Here is an 18651-nt window from a genome sequence, read left to right as displayed (position 1 = left end):
GTAATGTCCTACTGGTTCCTTACTAGCCAGAACTGGGCTTCAGACCCTGCAGATGCACAGCAAGTAATTAGTGGGAGAGGCTGTGAGGAAGGAAAGCCCTGATAACAGATTCCAATAGCTAGATTCCAGGTGGCAAGCTGAGGAAGGGATAACTAAGCAGCCTACCCTTAGCCCAGACTGGCCTTCTAGAAGGTTCAGTGTGCTGCCCTCCTCACCTCCTTCTGAGGTCCGTTTTCTTCTTCTGGGTACCTGAACCCTCAATGGAAGAAACAGGGAGGGGCAGCAGGTTCCCAACAAGAGCTTCCTAGCTCTCAGCCTCACTGCACATGTTTCTGGCCTCCCAGCTCCCCTGGGGTGGGGGCGGTCTGCAACTAGGCTAGCTTTGTGCCTGCTTTTATCTCTTTCTCAGAAGAGACTCTGGGGCCATCCCCAAACTGACCTTGGCTCTCCTATGCTCGTACGCTCCCCATGTCTCTACTTCCTGACCAAAGCCATGGCTGGACAGTAGAGCAAACCTTTGGGTTTGAACTGTCTTCCTGGGGCCACCCCAAGTTTATCACATTCTATGTCACGTACAGCCACACAATGGCTAGCCACACAATGCTTGGGAGCCTGACACGTGGCAGGGTGCAAACTGTGGGAAGTCTGGTTCTTCTTAGGAGCACAGCTGGGATGTAAGAGAGGGATGAAGATGAAGAGAAGACGCAGAGGACCCAGGTCCCAGGGACAGCATTGACTCCCGGATGTCCTTCTCCTCTGCCTGTGCTTCACATGAATGAGTTAACCTTTGGCTTCTGCTTCTTGTGGCCAGACTGATGTTCCATCGCTTGCCTTCGAGCCCCCATCCATGGCTGACTCTCACTTCAGGGATATTTTCTCAAGGAAAAGAAACCACTCCACTGGCACTGTTGTTTCTAATCTCAAGAGTTTTGAGGGCAAGAATCACATGGTGAGATGCAGTGTGGCGAGGCCCTGGATAGAAAATATCTTTTCAGGCATCTGGCATGACTTCTGGCCACTGATGGGCGCTGCCTCACTGTGAGCCAGGTTGTGCTTCCCATAGCACCCCCTACCCCTTCCCACCCCCAGCCCTGGGTCACCCAAGCTTGACTTGGGGCAGTGCCCTGATTATGGGGCTCTGAGCATCCCTGGGGGGGGGGTGTTGCAAGAACTCCCTAGGGAAATTTCTAGGCGCATGGCTCAGTGTCTAGACGTCATGAGAGCATGAAATGTAACACAGGCTTTACTGTAAATAACTGCAGATCTTAAGAAAGAATACAAACAGCTTGAAATCAGGTTGCGGGAAAACAACCTACCCAAGCTTCTCCCTCCCCGGGGAAGGCAAAGCTCAAAGGCCCGTTCCTGCCTGCTCCTAGGAGCGACTGGCCTGGGTATGCTGGGTTTGCATCTGCCCACAGCATGCACCCTAGCTCCACAAGTGACCTATGGGTGATGTAAGAGCAGTCTCTGGGCTGGAGAGAGCCCCACCAGGGAGGGCAGGGTGTGCCTCTTCTGTCACTCGCTCACATCACACAGTCAACATACTGTCCTCTGCATAGTCTTAGACAGCAGTATTCACCTCAGACACATATACATATAGACACACACACAGAAAGAGATACAGGCACGCACGCATGTACACACACACACAGAGAGAGAGAGAGAGAGAGAGAGAGAGAGAGAGAGAGAGAGAGAGAGAGAGAGAGAGAATATTTGGAATGAACTAGGGAGGCCTTCCCAACCCAGCACTCTCATGGCTAAGCAGAATTTGATATTAAAATCTCTGGTCTCCTAGGACCTGTTTCCAACTACCACTCAAAGTGGTACCAGACCATCCAGACACAGCATCAAAGGATTCTCCAAAGCCGACTCGGAACCCAGAGCAGGAAGGCCCTCGGCCATCATCTGCTCTCTACATTTTTAAGCAGAACTGGGAACAAGGAAGAGTCATGCCAGATGCTGAGGGGCAGGCAGAGGCCTCGCCTGCCCTGCATCACCATGCTCACTGGCCCACCTGACTATACCTGCTTCACAGTAGGCTTTGAAATGGCTTTTTATTCTCCTTTTTGGAAATGGATTTTTCTGAAGAATAAGTGAGATTTAGTTTCATCAGCCCCAGCACGCTAGTGGAGAAGCATTGTGAAGACACTGGCCAGCCAGGTGGCCGCTGAGTGATGGTGGATCTAAGTGCCCTTGATCTACAGTGACACTGTAAAAGGTTTGCATTCATGGTTTCGCCAATAGGCCACTTGGTGCCTGAGCTGGGTAACATCTGTACTTCTGGGTCCAGATGTCTACGAGGTAAGGCCTTTGAGGGATGCTGACCCCAAGGTAGTAAATGGGAAGTTGGTATGCCCAGCAGAGCATCATCGTCAGCTGGGAGCTGAGGGCTGTGGCCATTTCAACACCACTCTCAGAAGCTGAGCAACACTAGGACTGTCCAGGCTCTTCCTATCCTCGTGGCTATCCATCTTTCCTCTAAAGGAAGCCCCTGGATCACAGTGATGCATGCAAGGCTGGTTCTGCTGGGATGCTCCCATCTCAAGCAGCCTTCTGAGAGCATGTGCAGAGGCCACCCAGGCCACCCAGATCTGCCCTGGTCCCCAGTGAAGCCTTCAGTCCTCGTTGTACTTGGATGGCTCAGAGGTAACTGTTGCTGCTTCAAGTTCACTTCACACTGGTCACCCCAGGCCTGGGGTCAGTCCTCCCACCAGGCCCATCTCAGGCTCCACGGTGCTTAGATGTGGCCGGGAAGTACATGCCAAGGCTGAGCCTTGAGAAGACCTGGTCATGCTGAGGCTGTGTGTACTGAGAAGACCTCATAGGTGCCAAGGCAGAATTGAAGGGAGGAGTGACCTACTAGAGGCTAGCATGTGGCAGAAGTACCGCCCATCTTCATGCTCCCAGAGGTTTGCCCAAAGTGGGAGCATCCAAGCAGAGATGACCTTCCCTGACCTACGATCCAGAGGCTTCCTGTGGAGGAAAGATGGGGCAAACCACGAGGGATGCCCAGAAATCTCCAGTTCTTAGGGGAAGAAACTCCGGCACAAAGGAACAATCAGGCCTGATTCCAAGTCTATCATCAGAATTTGCCTCTGTGTGCAGCAAAGCAAAAAAGCTGCATGGGGCCAGCCTGCTTGGTAGCTGGCTGCCAGCTTGCCTAGGCAAAGCATTCACCTCCTAAAGCCACAGTGGCTATAGTGGATCCACCCAGTGGAGCAGGGTACAGGCTCCATGTTCTCCAGTATGACTGTCAAGGAAAGGGTTGGGCACACTGAAGCTGCATCAGCTTCTGGCTGCCATTATTCTCACTGCATGGGCCTGTCCTCTGCTTTGGGCTCTAAGGGAAGGCAAGGAGAGACCTCTGTTGTGAGATAAAATCCAACCCACAGCAGGTCCCTATTCAGCTCCTTGGGAAGGAAGAGGTCGAACCTAGGCTACCATGCCTTGGGAACCACAAGACGCTTGCCTACAGGGCTCAGAAAGCTACCCAGAGGCCATGGAGTCAGATGGACTGCACCTCTGTGTTCATGCTGCAGATGCTTGTGTGTGCTTATCTGGTGTGTATGTGTCCATTTGTGTGTGGGGGGAGTTGGGCGTGTGTGTGCACATGTGTGCACACGAGTGTGTTGTCAGGACTGTAATACTATCCCCACACTGGTGAATGCCCACAAATGACAGCTTGGATAGAGACTGCCCTTGACCTGCCTGGCCAGGTCAGATGGGTCAGGCAGCAGCTCTCCAGCTCTGCCCAGCGAGATCACTTAGATGTGGTGCCCGGAGTCCCTTCTGGAAGGAGAGGGTTACATGCAGGAGCTTGCACGTGGTCCGGGTTCCCACTCACTTCAGGGTGCTCCAATGAGAGCAGCAGTCACCACGCCCTTTGACAAGACAACCTGCGCCCTGCGTCACAAGTCCGGCACAGCTGCCCTCGCTGAGGCTGAAAGCTCCCCTATCCATCCCCCCCACCATCCAGGGATTAGCAAGCCAAGCCTGGGAGAAGTCAGAAAGGCTTATGGTCTCCGTGCACGTGAGCCCATACCAGGAATGAATCATATCATTATGGCAGGATTAGAAGTAAAATGCCATTAGAAAGCGCTGTGTACACCCTGCTTTAATAAGGTCAGCATCAGCAGGCAGCAGGGGGGCCAGTGCACGAGGCCGCAAAGCCCCTCGCCTCCTCCCACCCACAGCAGAAGCCCAGGGAGACAGCACTAGGCGGCCAGCACAGCTGATATCCACAGGGGAACAAATGCTCTTTATGCCAAGGCAACTCAGGCTCAGCCCTTTCCCCAAACCTGCTAAGAATTACCTCCCAAATCTCCCTCACCAGGTACCCCTAACAACACCCCCTCCCCAAGAGTTCCATACTCTAACCCTGCCTATGCTTGGAAGGAATGGAGAATCAATCGATTGTACTTCACAAAAAATTCATGTGCTATTAATCTGCTGGGTTTCCTAATGGCAACGCTCAGGTCTTTGCCTCCATTATCCATCCTCGCACACCACTCAGGAGAATCTCCCCGAGTGCTCAAGCCTGCAGGTACTGCAGCTGCCTGCAAGGTCTCGGAGGGAGGGAGGAGGTCTCCCCGGCCATTCCCTGCCATTCCCGCCATATGTGAAGGCCACATAGAAGGCCACCCAGGAAAGATGTGTATATAGACTGTGACTACGCTTCTCCACACCAGCCAGCTTTCCCTCCTTGTAGCTTCATCAAGGGTCACCCAGGGAACAAGCTGGACAGCCCCTGTCCTGGGATGAGGGCGGATACTCACAGCTCCAGGGACCTGGACAGGATGGCAGACAAGGTGAGCAGGATGCAACCGTAGGGTCCAGCTTCGAACTGCGGGAGGAGGAAAGAGGACCTGTCAAATGTCCATCTCCACCCTCCAGCCACTTGTACAGCCAGACCCAGAGCACAGAGCCTGCTGGGGTCATGGCCTCATGGCTTCCAGCACAGCCACGAGAGTCAGTGAGTAGCCACAGAGAGCATATCCTAGTCATGTCTTCCTAGCTAGGCCTGCTAAAGGACAGAGGAACACAGAACTGAGCCCCAAAACCTGCATGAAAGAAATACCACCATAGAGCTCATGTGTGACCCCAGAGGCACCAAAGCCAGAAACAACAGTGGTGACACATTCCATTCTGGGACTACTGTCACCTCTGACCCTGACAGAAGGGAGCTGAGCTCTGCTGTTCCTCTGTCAGAGAATGAGACCACATGGCTCCTGGGTAACTCGCTGGAGGTCTAAGGGCGCTCTGCTTGACACAGCTCCGATACAGAAGGGCCGAGCTGAGTGGTCAGCCAGTACACAGCAGATGTGAACAGGGCTGATATCCACTGGAAGCTAGGAGTGCCTGCCTTCACTACAAATTTATTATTTTAAAGGGGATTTTAAATGTCCACTTGTGATTAGCTGGTTATCTTGGGTTTGATTTGTCTGGTATGAAAATGTTGCTGATGCTGCATCAGGTTTATTCTTCATCCCAGTCACCCCGCCTGGCCGTGTGGCTCTGCCACTCTGAGCCTGCCACTTGACTGGAGAGATGTTTCTGAACTTCCTGGTCCCTACCCACTTTTTCTCCACTGTACGATACAGGTAAATCAGGAGTCTCTGCTTAAGGCAGGTTGTAAAGCACTTGCAGCAGGGCCAGCCTGACGCCCACAGCGGCTATAGTACACTATGGTTCAGCACAGGGCCTGCTGCCATTCATGCTGGTTCTCGTATACTATGGTTTGGTTTGGGTTTGGGCAACTTGACACAAGCTAGAGTGACACCCAGTAAGTAAATGCTCAGTTGAGAAAACGCCTTCACCAGACTGCCTGTAGGTAAGTCTGTAGGGCATTTTCTTGACTGGTGATTGATAATGTATTTCATTATTATCTCTTGGAAGCTTGTTCTGTTCTAGTGAGACAGAGAGGGAGTGGATCCAGGTGGGAGGGGAAGGGGGGGGAGCTGGGAGGAGCAGGGGGAGGGAAAACTGTAATCCAAATGTGTTGTATGAGAAAAGGATGTATTTTCAGTAAGAGGGGAGAGAGTAAAAACGAAAAAATTTTAAAAATAAAATAAAAAGGCAGTATGAGCAAGCCATGGGGAGCAAGCCAGTAAGTATCACTCTTCTGTGGTCTCTGCTTCAGTTCCTGCTCCAGGTACCCGCCTTCAGTACCCATCTTCAGTACCCGCCTTCAGTACCGCCTTCAGTACCCACCTTCAGTACCTGCCTTCAGTACTGCCTTCAGTACCGCCTTCAGTACTGCCTTCAGTACCCACCTTCAGTACCGCCTTCAGTACTGCCTTCAGTACCCGCCTTCAGTACCCGCCTTCAGTACCCGCCTTCAGTACTGCCTTCAGTACTGCCTTCAGTACCCGCCTTCAGTACTGCCTTCAGTACCCACCTTCAGTACCGCCTTCAGTACCCGCCTTCAGTTCCTGCCCTAACTTCCCTCCATGAGAGAGTATGGCCTGAGAGTTGTAAACTGAAATAAACCCTTTACTCCCAAATTGTTGCGGGCCATGGTGTTTTATCAAAGCAATAGAGACCCCAACTCAAACAGTAGTCCACAGAAATGAAGAATCTACAGCTCCCAGCCCCAAACCAGTATGAAATTTTGCTCGTCCCACTTTGGGCAGGATGAACTGTGTTTGAAGATGCAGTTATAATAGTACTCCTTGTATGTCAACAATAATTTTTGGACTTAAAGCTAGAAGGAGAAAAGGCTATTTTTGACAAGCATGATGTAACTGAGTACATTTTCATTTTTTCCTTGGCCACCAAGAAACCCCGAATCAAATATAGTATTCCAGTTCGGAAACTATTACAGCTCAAGGTTCTAATAAAATTATCTTCCCTTTAAAGTGCGGTCTTTGTTTTCGCCCTGTAATTCAAACAGGCAGTTAACTGATCATAAAAACATAATAGTGAGTGACGTTCCTGTACCAAGAGCGTGTTCCTCTAGGCACGGGAGTGGCATCTGGGATCTCTGCACTGGCAGGCTGAGAGAAACGGAGACTCAGGCCCATTGCAAGCTAGACATGAACATGAGGCCAACCCGGGCTACAGAGAGACCCTCTTTCAACAATAAACAGTACATGAGACCAGTCTCTACAAACTGCAACCTGAGAAGCAGGTGGGCGTGTCTGCTTGGTAGGGGTGGCTCAAAATGAAAAAGAACTTAAAATGTGTGGAGAGCGGCTTGGTCAGAACAGGGTGGCAAGCCCCTCTGAAAACACCCGGGAGGCCTCACAGGAAGCCGAGTGTGGAGGAGAGGCTCTGCCAGGGTTTTCTGGACCTATGGTGTTTAAAAGATGTAACCACGTTCCAGGCAAGAAAAGCGAGTGTGAAGGCCCAGAGGCTGGCCCGGGGAGCCCACAGAGCCCTAAAATCACCGCTCATTTTATGAATGATCTTAGCTCTTTCTATGACAACAAAAATGAATGAGCCTCAAATTAAATGAATCAAACATCTAAAACTTGTGGCTTCTACAGTAAAAAAACAATGATAACTAAGACCCTGCCTTGCATACTTCCCCAGTTATTTATGGTGCACGTTCTCAGAGACAGCTCCTGGGGAAGTGACAGTAGCAAAGTGATGGCCCTGTCCCTCCCTGGGGTGATCCATGCCTGGGGAGTGCGGGTGGCAGATCCTGTGTGCAGCTTTAATACCACCTTGTAGCTGCCTTAGGGAGCACTCCCTCTGTCTCTCCTTCCGCTACGGCCTCCCTCTTGGTCTAGGGGAAGCCTCGGCTTCAGGATCCATGTCCCTGGCCAAGCTCGAGGAGCCCATCACCCTGCAGGGCTGTGGTAGAACTGTGAGCATTCGAGCCACTGAAGCTGAACTCACCATGCACTGTGGAAAGCTGTTACCGTGCAGTGTGATGTGGTCCCAGTCTTTAGGATACCTCAGACAGTCCTTGCTTTGGGCTCCCAGGGAGTTGAAAACCCAACCCACCTTGGCCTGTTTTGCCCTCTTTGGACACAGCTGAATGGTACCAATATTCCATCTTGCTTTCAGAAAATATTTATCAAAATTATCTCATCAAATTCAAACTGCCAAGACATGGGAGGCCTCAGGGCATCCTGATGGTATGAAAGGTCACCTGGGCCGGAAACAATGTCTGGGGCCACTTGGAAAGAAGGAGCCGTTCTCCCAGCACAGCTCCGGCCCTGGGAAGACATGAGCCCACCAAGGTATTCCAAGGTCCAGCTGGACAGAAGCCTCATGCTGGCTTGGGGCCACCAGACACCTCTTGAGTGGCGAGCAGCAATGAACGCTGCACCGACGCTGTTTATTTTGGGCAGTGGTGGCATGCATTTCCCAGCCTGGCACGAGGAGCCTCTCTTAAGCACGGCCCATGAAAAATGGATTTGGTGTGTTCAGTGCTGAGGCAGCTCAACTGCTTCCAGCAAAAACAGAAATTAAGCTTTGGGGGAAGAGGCTGTTTCCAGAGGAATGGGGGCCAGGTATTGGCTAGACTGGCTGCCCTGGGGAACCACAGCTGGCGAGGAGGCAAACCTAGAGCCTGAAGGTTAAACTGAGGGACCCTCACCTGATGGCAGGCCCTTCTCTCTGAACACCCTCATGGTTTCTGTCACATACAAGCTTCAGGGAAATCCCAGGGCACAGGCTGAGGCACAAGAGCCCACTTGCAGGCAAAGATTGAGGCCCTAGTGCCAAGAGTCACCACCACAGGTGACTGACCCCAAAGTCTTTCCTTGACTGCACTATGGCCACTCCTTGGTCCTCAATCCCTTTCCCTCCATAGCTAGGATAGCTCCATGTTCCATCTGCTCCAGGGGACAACCTTCCATGGGCTTCCCTCAAGCACACTGCTATACCCTCAGACACCCCCATTCAACAGGCAGCCCTGGTTCTACTCACTCGGAGTGCCTGTACTTCATGTAGAACACATTTTCCCATAGGAGCTCATCAGTCTTCACTGATAATAGAAGCTATTTAACTGCTCCAGCTTCTATTTCTAGATGGGGGTTCAAAAGGGCTTTCCCAAGGCCAAGGCCTCATGCAGCCAGCAGTAAGCCCAGCAGGTACCTAGGCCCTTGCTTCAAGCCTTCTCATTGCTCTCCACAAAGGTGCGAAACTGCCACACACCCTGCAGACACCCTGAGGAGTTATCACAAGAAACAAATGGAAGTAGAAATAGTGTAAGTGACAGACAGCTATCCTAGGACCCTCTCAACATGCGGCTCATGGAGTGAGTGTGGGTCTAGGACCCTCTGCCTAGACCCGAGGAAGCTTCCCTAACCAAGATGATCAGGCAGGCCCCAGCTCTCCTGCGCTGCCCCAGAATGGAAAGCAATAGTTCTAGGATGAACAGGCTTCGGTGGGGCCAGTGCCCCGTGACCATGCCCGTCTTCCATTAGTCTCGGTGTGGGACTGTTTCCTTCCCAGGGAACATCAGGGTCCGGATGCTTCTGGGGCTGTGCTAAGACCCTCAGGATCTTCGGGGGGAACGGCTGAGAAAGGACATCTAACAGTGAGGACTTCAAGTCAGATCCCACCTCCAGCCAATTCTCCCTCCCTAGGCTCAGCACTCAACCCCCCAGAGCGATTCCTGATTCTCATGGAGCAGGTATAGTTCAAAAAGGACCTCCTTCTTTATCTGCCCATGCCATGAAGCTAGGCCTCATGCACAGCCTGTGAGGCAGGCATGACTGGTACCCAGGCGTGCCAAGTGAAGGCACTTAGGTACAAAGCTTCAGGATGAATCCTGAGTCTCACAGCCTCTCAGATCCAAAGCCAGGCTGACTACTCCATGAGCCACGTCCTCTGCCCCTAGAACGTAGGACACCTCCTCCACACTCCCTATAGCACCTTTCCCACTGGGGATTACAAGAGCCCTAGGTTTTCCCCTGTTCAACCTGGACATAGGCCATGAGCCAACCTCAGAAGCAGCAGTGAAGGGCAGCCCTCCTTGAGCAAAGCAGGTCCTGTAGGGTCCTGTGTGGTTCCGCCCGCCTCTCCAGGACACTGGCCCCATGGAGAGAACTGCTTCCTCATCGCCTCCCAGCTTAGAACTCTCTCTGTTAATTCAGAGTCCAGCCTTCCAGAGAGGCTGCTTACTTCAGCAGAGAGAAAGCCCTAGAAAGTCAAGCTTCAGCTTGGCTTCTGATGCCAGATGAAGCCCAGTTGCTACTGCTCCCTAGGCCTTGTGATCACGACCAGCCTCACAGGATGTCACGGAAACTGCCTCCTACCCGCACTCACCCATCTCCAACCTACATCAGCACATTCTGCTCAGTGTCTTTGCCAACCCCAGGGTGGAGATGACCAGCGCCATACTCCACCTACCACGCTCATCAAAGAGAAATCGGGATGTTTAGCAATGTTCATGCCACCAAAGAAACGACTGTGCATACCTGATGAACGCTCTGCAGGATAAAAGTCACCAGGTCCTCAGAGCTGGTCAAACTATACAGTGTGAGCTGTGAAGAAACACACAGTGTGAGCCACATGTCCCCAGGGACTGTGCCCCATGCCAGGTCAGGCCCTACCAAAAAAAAAAAAAAAAAAAAGTGCATGGAATGTTGTGAGTGATTCTGGGCTGTCCAGCACCGCTGGGTGAGTTATAGGTTAGTCCTCTGGTAAAGTCCCCGTACTCCCCCGACCTGGTGCACAGGCATCACGCTCCCTGTGTGGAGGCTAGAGCAAGGAATGAGAGAGGCAGGGAAGAATCACTTCTCCATGTCACCATGGCCAAACCAGGTCCAAACCCAACAAGCTGTTCTCAGGCAAGTCAGGAAAAAACACATTTCCAGAAAACATTAATCAAGCAAGGTCCCGAGTGAGGGTTCAAGGGTCACATGTGCGTATGGCTGGGTCATAGGAAACCAACTGGCTAGAACAAACAGTGAAGGCGCATCAGGTTTTGAGTCTCTTTACTGTGTCCGAGTTTTCAATAATACAAGCTACCCTTCCTAGTTCTTCCCTAACTTGCATTTAGGCTGGGCCTATGGCTGCTGCCCCATACTGTCAACTTCCCCTCCCCCACTTTCTACATTCTCGTGCCTCTCCCCATCCATGTAAATGCTAGAAAAGATACTAAAGATTTGGGAGGAGCAGGAGGTCAGCGCAGCAAGGAGCACTGCACGCAGGGTACTGAGGGCACCTCTATACCAATGCACATGGAGGGGGATGAGGGGACACACCGGGCCTCTCAGCCACTGAACTAGCTCTGACGAGCCAAACCATGCCAAACCACCAAGCCTCTGCTCTTCCCCACCCCCAAAGGGCAGGATTGTGGGGGCCTGGGCTGCAGGGATGGCCAGCCAGCCCCAGCTGGGGGAGGATTTACTTATATGAAAGGAGACAGTCCCCAGACAAAGCCAAAGACGGCACGATAGTTTCCAGAAAGCCGTACTGTTTCTAAGACTCCATCTGCTTTGTATTTCCCTGTTGGACTGAAGTGCGGTGTTCCTGAAGCCCTAAAAAGGAAAAGAAGGTGCGTAAGTCCTCTACCAGAGGAAAAGGCTCACTCTCCAGCCAGCAAGACCACATGTGCCATGAAATAAATGGGGACAGGAGTGGCAGCTCCAGAAGGAGCAGAGAGCCAAGGGCTTCTCGCTTTTCCTGCTATGAACTCACCCACAAGTCCAGGGCATGGAAAAAGAGAGTGGTGGGTAAGCTTGGAACAACCACGCCTATGTCTGGCAGGAGGAGGCCCGACTCTCCCTTACAGTTGGCAAACACATCTGCAGAGGAAGGACTGCTGACTTGCCACTGTCTTCATCCAGGGTAAGGAGTCCAGCCATCCTTTTAGAAGCCTCTCCACCCACACAGACTCCCCCAGCAACGAAAATGGGAGTGTAGCCTGGGGCAGCTCTGACTAACAGTAGGATTTGGGTGTGGGACCCACTTGCCACCAGCTTCTATGTGGCCTGGGACACATCATCTTTCTTCTCTGGGCTTCTGTTCCATAAGCTCTTGAACCCTCTGCCCTTAGAGCTGCCAAATAGACAGGTGCCAAGGTTAATTAGTTACCTGTCGTAGGGTACCAAAGGCAGGTAGCCGTAGCCGACATCCCAGCCCACAACTGATGAGATACTGCCAGAAGCATATCACATTTATCATCCACCATCTACTTACATTAATAAATGATTCATACTGATAATGTTATTATATCTAATACATATCATTTATTTATACTTACTCATTTAGTTCTCACAACCATTAAGTCATCATTATTATCACCCCATTTTCTAAACAAGTCAACAAGGGAGGTGAGGTCAGGTCCCAAGGTTCCACATCTAACAAGCAATGGCTTTGAGAGTCTGTCTCAGAGAGCCCCCTTTTGTAAGCACTATGCTAAAGTCATCAAACTGATCCCCAAACCACTTCCTTCCCCAAAGCTTAGCCACAGAGCTAGACAGTGATGATTCCACCCTAGGCATGAGGCTGGAGATCCAGAAGATGGCCTGTAGGACTGCAGGGCAGGGTGGAGGTGTCTGGGACAAGCTGATGGTGGTCATGGTAACCGAATCCAGGGGCTAGGCCACGGCCTCAGTCGCTCACCTCTCTATCTCATCCTCACTGTAATGAGGTTATGGTGACACAGGCAGAGTATGCCTTGGGGTCGTGGTTGGTGGCATACACTGCTGAGTCAGCCTGTGGCCCCAGGGAAACACTAATGGGAATTGAGTCGCAGGCTTTCTCCTGTGCTTCCCAAGTCCTGCGTGGCAGGCAGGCAGGCAGGATCTCATCCTCCTACATAAGCCTGGAGTTTGGACATCAGCAGAGCCCAGCTGCCCAGCATACAGACCAGGACAGCCTCAGCCAGCAGCTAGGCCAGGACAAGTGGGGTTTAAATATAACATGGCCCTCAGAACCACTTACAATGCAACCACGGCTTGTTCTTTGCCTCCAGCTCGCCACAGGATGTCGGCAATGGCCAGGGCAAGGCAGCGAGTTCTCTGGGCATCTGAGGGCTGCAGCAGGCTGATGAGAAAGGGGACGTGTTTAGGTTTATGAAGGCACAGAGTAACACAGGCGCACCCTATGGGAGATGTCTAGATGGCTCCTCCACACAATCCCATCAGCTGGGGACAGATGAGAACACAAGTGACCAGGAGCCAGGTCCCTGGGGTGGCCTTAAGGATGCTACCATGCTGCCAACTGAAACAAGTGTGTGACTGGCAGCAGGGGCCGTTCTGTGATGGGGACTGCCCCTCCCGAGACCTCTGCGCTCCAAGTGCATGTGAACCCTTTGAGAAGCTGTGAGATTCGTGGAAAGCAAAGGGCAAAGTGGGGCTGGCAGAGATGTCCTAGAGAAAAGGCCACTAGGGTGGACCTCTGGGAATTGGGGAGCAGGAAGACACAGGAGAAGAAGGTCAGAGAGCGTGGCAGGACACAGAGCAGCAACATGTAGGCACAGGGTAGCTTTGGGAAGCTCGGCCAGGCACCACATCTAAAGCTGCTGAGCCATTCTGCAATAAAAATGGTGACTAAGAGGTTCCTGGGGCACGGCAAGAATAAGAGGGAGGAAGGCAGTGGCCAAATATAGCCGCTTCTTTCCACTTGACATTTCCAGGGCTCCTTCGTGCTATGCCCCTTGGCTTTCCTCTGTGCTCTGCAGATCTCCCCAGTATTCTCACAGAGGCTGGCTCGAGTCTCTTCCTAACCAACATGATGAAGACCTGCTGAGGGTAGGGCAAAGGAATGCACACAGGAGAACTCCAGGTTTTTGAGCACCAAAAATTGCCTGCCCTCCACACCAAGATGTGTGCCGGAGAGAATGTCAGAATCTACACACACACACACACACACACACACACACACACACACACACACACACACTGCCAGGGCAAGAGGAGAGAAGCCAGGACACCACGAAACAGCTATCATGGGGGGGGGGGGCGGGGGACACAGAGCCATGCATCCACAGCCAGGCTGTTATTGTAAATTAGAACCTAATTACCTTAAAATAAAAGGTTAACAAGGCGCAGCGATGCCTCTGTTTCCCCATTGAGAAACTGAAAATGACAGTGAATTCCCCTCCGTGTTGGGAGTCTGAAACAAGACGCTTCACATAAGCCAGGTCCCCGATGCGTGGGGGAGCTTTCAGTCACTGGTTCCAACACAACTGTCACCACCTGGGCCACATCCACAGGCAGGGGTTCACCTGACACCTGCCCACTAGGCTCCTGGCATTGGCAAGGCGGCAGAGGCAGCAAGCCGAGCACTGAAGCTTGGCCTCGAAGAAATTAAGCCAGTGACCGCCTGGTGCCTCCGCAGACTCAGGAAGCCTGCCATATTCTTCACAGGAAACAGGGGCCATATCATCGCCAGAACGGATGGCCTAAGCTGTTAGGAGCACCAACCCAGGTCGGCCAGCACTTGCTAGGAAAATAACATTGAAAAAAAAATTTTTTTCTGGGTTTCAGGAGAGGCCATGCTAGGGACAAAGAGGCCTGGGTGGTGGAGATGGGCTGGACGTTTACTCTTTGGATTCGGAAACTACAAGCGGGTGTCATGGCTCTCCAGATGCCCTGCGTCTCATGGCTCTGTCTCACCTGTGCTTCACTGAACAGTCACAGTCACTCCCCTCCCGCCATGAGTTTTGTTCTCCCCTAGACCACCTCTGGCTCCACAGTGCACATTCACCAGGATGTCTGAGGTGAGGCCTCTTCCCACACCTCCACCCAGATGAAAACTCTCAAACTGGTAGGGGGGTAGGTAAAAGCCTGGTTAAACAGAACACACTGCCTGGTGCACCCATGGCTGAGAAAGCTACAGTCCAGGAGAAAGAGGACCCCATCTGAGCACCCCAAGGGAAGATGGAAGCAAGCAATCCTTGCTTGGAAGCAGTGACATTCAAGATTTTTTTTTTTCATGTGCATTGGTGCTTTGCCTGTATTTATGTATACACGAGGGGGTCAGATGTCCTGGAACTGGGGTTATAGACAGTTGCAAGCTGTCCTGAGGGTGCTGGGAATTGAACCTGGGTCCTCTGGTACTCTTAACCACTGAGCCACCTCCCCAGTCTCCATCATTCAAGATTTTAAAAACTAGCACAGGAGACCTTAGCAAGTGTCGGACACTGATGACGAACACTCCGTATGTGAAACTGTTATACAATCAATGAGTTTAGCACTATGTCATCCTCTTTTAAAATGAAGGACTCAAGTCTTGGGAATGAAGTGATTTATCCAAGTCACAGGGAAGAAAGAATCAAGGCGAGATGGGAAGGTGGCGCTAACTAACCATGGTTCTAGGACCTGCCACTTGCCTTGCAGCCCATCTGTCCAGCACCTTGTGACACAATCAAGCCAGCACTGTCCTGGGCCAGTCCTTCCCTGGCCCCACTGGCACTGCCTGCAGCATTGCCTCCCTGAGCTGGCCTGGTTCTACAGTCCTCGTCTGGGTCAGCTTGCAGCTCCCCACCTTATCTGGGCCTTCTCCATCTTTCTGAGGCATGGCTTCTTGAGCTCTCATTTTCTAGATAAAACAGAGGATCTTGGAGAATGCAGTGACTGGCCATCAAGAGGTCCGGGGTCAGTATCTGACCCTCAGGTGACAGGGAGCCCCACCCCTCCCCGTCTTCCTGCTCTGCTGCTCAGTTTACTGTCAGGGCTCTGTGTCGCATGCACGCACGCGGATGTGCACTCATCCCAAAGGTGACATCAAAAGGACGGGTCACCCGTACCTGTCTACATATCCAGGACTTAAGCCTCAGCATTATCTGAGCAACAGCTTAACAGGTGACCCCCTGGTGACAAGAGAAGATCCTCATGGCCTAGACACAGATGTCACGGCCCCACCAGGAATCTGGCCCCCAGCCAGGCTCTTACACCAGAAGTTTTCATCAAGGGTCTAATTCCTCCAGCAGTGTAGGCTGAAGTGCTTAGGGAGGGCTGGGTCGGGAGCTACCTACGCCTGTCCAGGTGTTTCAGACAAGTCGCTTCTGCCTTAATTATCTTGGGACAATTTGCACATTTCCCTGAAGATGTACCCATGTGAACCAAGCCTATAGAAAGTTCTGGATAAAGCTGGCAGTGTGTGTAAGCCACAGTTCCCTCATTTCTGCCCCTCTGGGGGAGGGTAGAAGGCTGGCTGGGGGGAGGGGTCCACAGGAACCATGGATCTGGAGATCTAGAGGCGAGCGTTCCTTCTATGCACCTCAAATCCTATGACTTCAGAAAGGAAGCACAGTTCAAGGCCAACGGCCCGGGTCCCCTCATCCCTCTCCTCATTCCCGCCAGCCTCTAAAGGCCTTTCCAGCCCCAGGGCTCTCTTGGGGCCTATGGAGGGGATGAGCCAAGCGGCACAGCTCCTCCTGTCCAGTGGAAAAACACCATATCCTGCCGCCTGGCTGTGTCAGCCTGGCTGAGGGAGGCGGTTGCCAGCCTTATGGGTTGAGCCGTAATGAGGCCAGACAGCCATACAGAAAACACATGGCCTTGCCAAGAGGCCTTTATTTCTGCCTGGCTTCCCTGAAAGAGCCACCCACCCTCAGCTCTGCTCTCTTAGAACTTTGTCTCTCTGGATCCTTTAGACCCACAGTACAAGAATCCAGCCCAGGTGCTCTGAGCATGTGGAAGATCCTTGGGCTACCAGAGCTCCTGAGACACCACATCCCAATCCCGAGGCCAAAAGAGGAGCTTGTCTTCCTCTCCGCCCCAATTTACTCATTTGAAACTGGGAAATTTTAGAGTGAAAAGGGACCTAGCATGCACAACCCAGGAGGACCATCTAAAATAGACATAATTGTATCACACACACACACACACACACACACACATGCACATACACCAGATGCAGTGTGGTTGTAGTTGTCTATACTAGTTTTAGAAAACCAGGGCAAGGGAGGCACTGTTGAGGAGCACTTGGTAAATAGAGAGCCTAGAGGGTACTGGAACATCCAACGGCTGTTTCACACTCCAGCAGCCTCAGCTCCTCCTGCCATCTCTGGTCCCCACTGCTTCTAGAGTGCAACAACATGCTACAACAGATAAGATGTCACGGGCCAGTCTTGGCTTAGCAATGGTACTGTGACTCTGAGCTAGCATCAATCCATTTGTGGGCCTCAGTTTCCCCAACTGGACTGTGATGGGCTGAAGTCAAGGGGCCTACTCACTTGCATGGCACTAGGTCTTTCAAAAGTCTCTGCTTGCACTTTCTCAAGGAGCGCAACCAGAGAAGGAGTCTACTAACTTTAGTAACTCGGAGATGTGAGCTCCCCACCACCACCACGGTAAGCCAGGTCCTGGCCAGCTGCTGTGTTCTCTGCAGCATCCGCCCTAGCACAGACTCCCCTCCCTGAGGGCACACGGCACCCACTGTACAAGGATACCTACTGTAGCCTTCAACTCGCTGAAGACTCGCAAGGCAGAGGCACAAACTGCAAAAGGCGCTCCTGCTTTCCTCCTGTCCCAGAACAGCCACTTGCTCTGTGCTTGCATCAGCACTGGCCTAAGCTGTGTCCCCATGGCTCTCCTCCCCTTCCCTAACTGTCTGCCTGAGGCAGCTGGCACCAGTTCTTTGGCTGGAGGCTGCAGAATCCATCGGTTCCCTTACCTATAGCCCTCTGACCAGCCCCAGCCCATGCATTTCTCCCTAAGTTTCCTTGGACTTCACAGAGCTGATGTTCCTGCTTCCCTCTCACTGAGCAGGAAAGAACATCCTGTACACTTAGCCTGAGGATCATGGGGATGTGGGATGCAGGGAATCATGAGCACCATCCAGAGCTACCAGGCCCAAAGAAGGCACTATCATCGTCCACAGGCAGGTCCTACATACACAGGATCACATACTCACACAATACAAACGACATACAACATAACCTACCCTGAGAACACAACACAACCACATACATAATATCACCCATGCCAACCAGAATATAACCCTTGGACACAACACAACCGACACACAACAAAACCTCCTAAACACATGACCCACTCAAACAACACAGCCTACCCAAACCCAACCCAACACTTCAACATAAAATACAAGCTGCATACAACCCAACATAATCCATGTACAACACAAACCACATACAATATAACCTTCAAATAACCCACGACACAGCCACAAAACACAACTCACACATAACATAACCCTCATATCCAACATAATCACACACATAACATGTCCTCGAAACAAAGCACAATTATCCCATAAAACGAAATCCACACACATGCAATACAATCCTACATACAATGCAACTTTTCTACATTACACAATTCCCATACAAATATAATCTCCACACAGCACAACCCCCTCAATGTAATACAACATGTACATAATACAACTCACTCACATACACAACACAGCTTCTTTCATGAAATGCAACTCACATGCAGTAATTCAAAAATATAACACTGTACCACATACAACACAACCTTCCCCATACAACACAAGTCCTCAATTCTACAGCTCCAACATAGAACACAATCCTCATATGTCACATAAACCCCAATAGCAACTGCCATCCTCTTTACAGATGGGTGCCCTTGGCCCCAGCAGCCAGCATGTTCCGGCCTCACATACAAATACAGCAGGCCTGCCCTCTGGGTTGTCCGGCTGAACCCACTTTCTTTCTCTGGGTCCCAGCACCCAGGAGCTCCAGGCCGAGGCCACACTGCTTCCTGCTCCTCTCTCTCGCAGAGCAGGTGAATCTGCCTGTACAGCAATGCACAG

At 51.8% G+C, this 18651-nt stretch overlaps 1 protein-coding gene across 2 annotated transcripts in view; it reads right to left on the bottom strand.

Annotated features, from left to right (window-relative positions):
• Mindy4 (MINDY lysine 48 deubiquitinase 4) overlaps positions 1-18651 on the bottom strand; it is a 103650-nt gene that overhangs the window by 28324 nt on the left and 56675 nt on the right. For both annotated transcript variants that reach the window (XM_021190936.1, XM_029535588.1), the window contains 4 exons: positions 12850-12951; positions 11378-11441; positions 10377-10442; positions 4776-4843 (listed from right to left, as the gene is read on the bottom strand). In XM_021190936.1, coding sequence (XP_021046595.1) covers positions 4776-4843; positions 10377-10442; positions 11378-11441; positions 12850-12951 — 300 coding nt within the window. The remainder of the gene's footprint in view (positions 1-4775; positions 4844-10376; positions 10443-11377; positions 11442-12849; positions 12952-18651) is intronic.

The sequence above is a fragment of the Mus pahari genome, chromosome 2, assembly GCF_900095145.1.
Source record: "Mus pahari chromosome 2, PAHARI_EIJ_v1.1, whole genome shotgun sequence".
In the NCBI taxonomy this organism is placed as follows: Eukaryota; Metazoa; Chordata; class Mammalia; order Rodentia; family Muridae; genus Mus; species Mus pahari.
The sequence above is the reverse complement of the archived record's forward strand: the minus strand, read 5'-3'. Positions and strand labels throughout refer to the sequence as shown.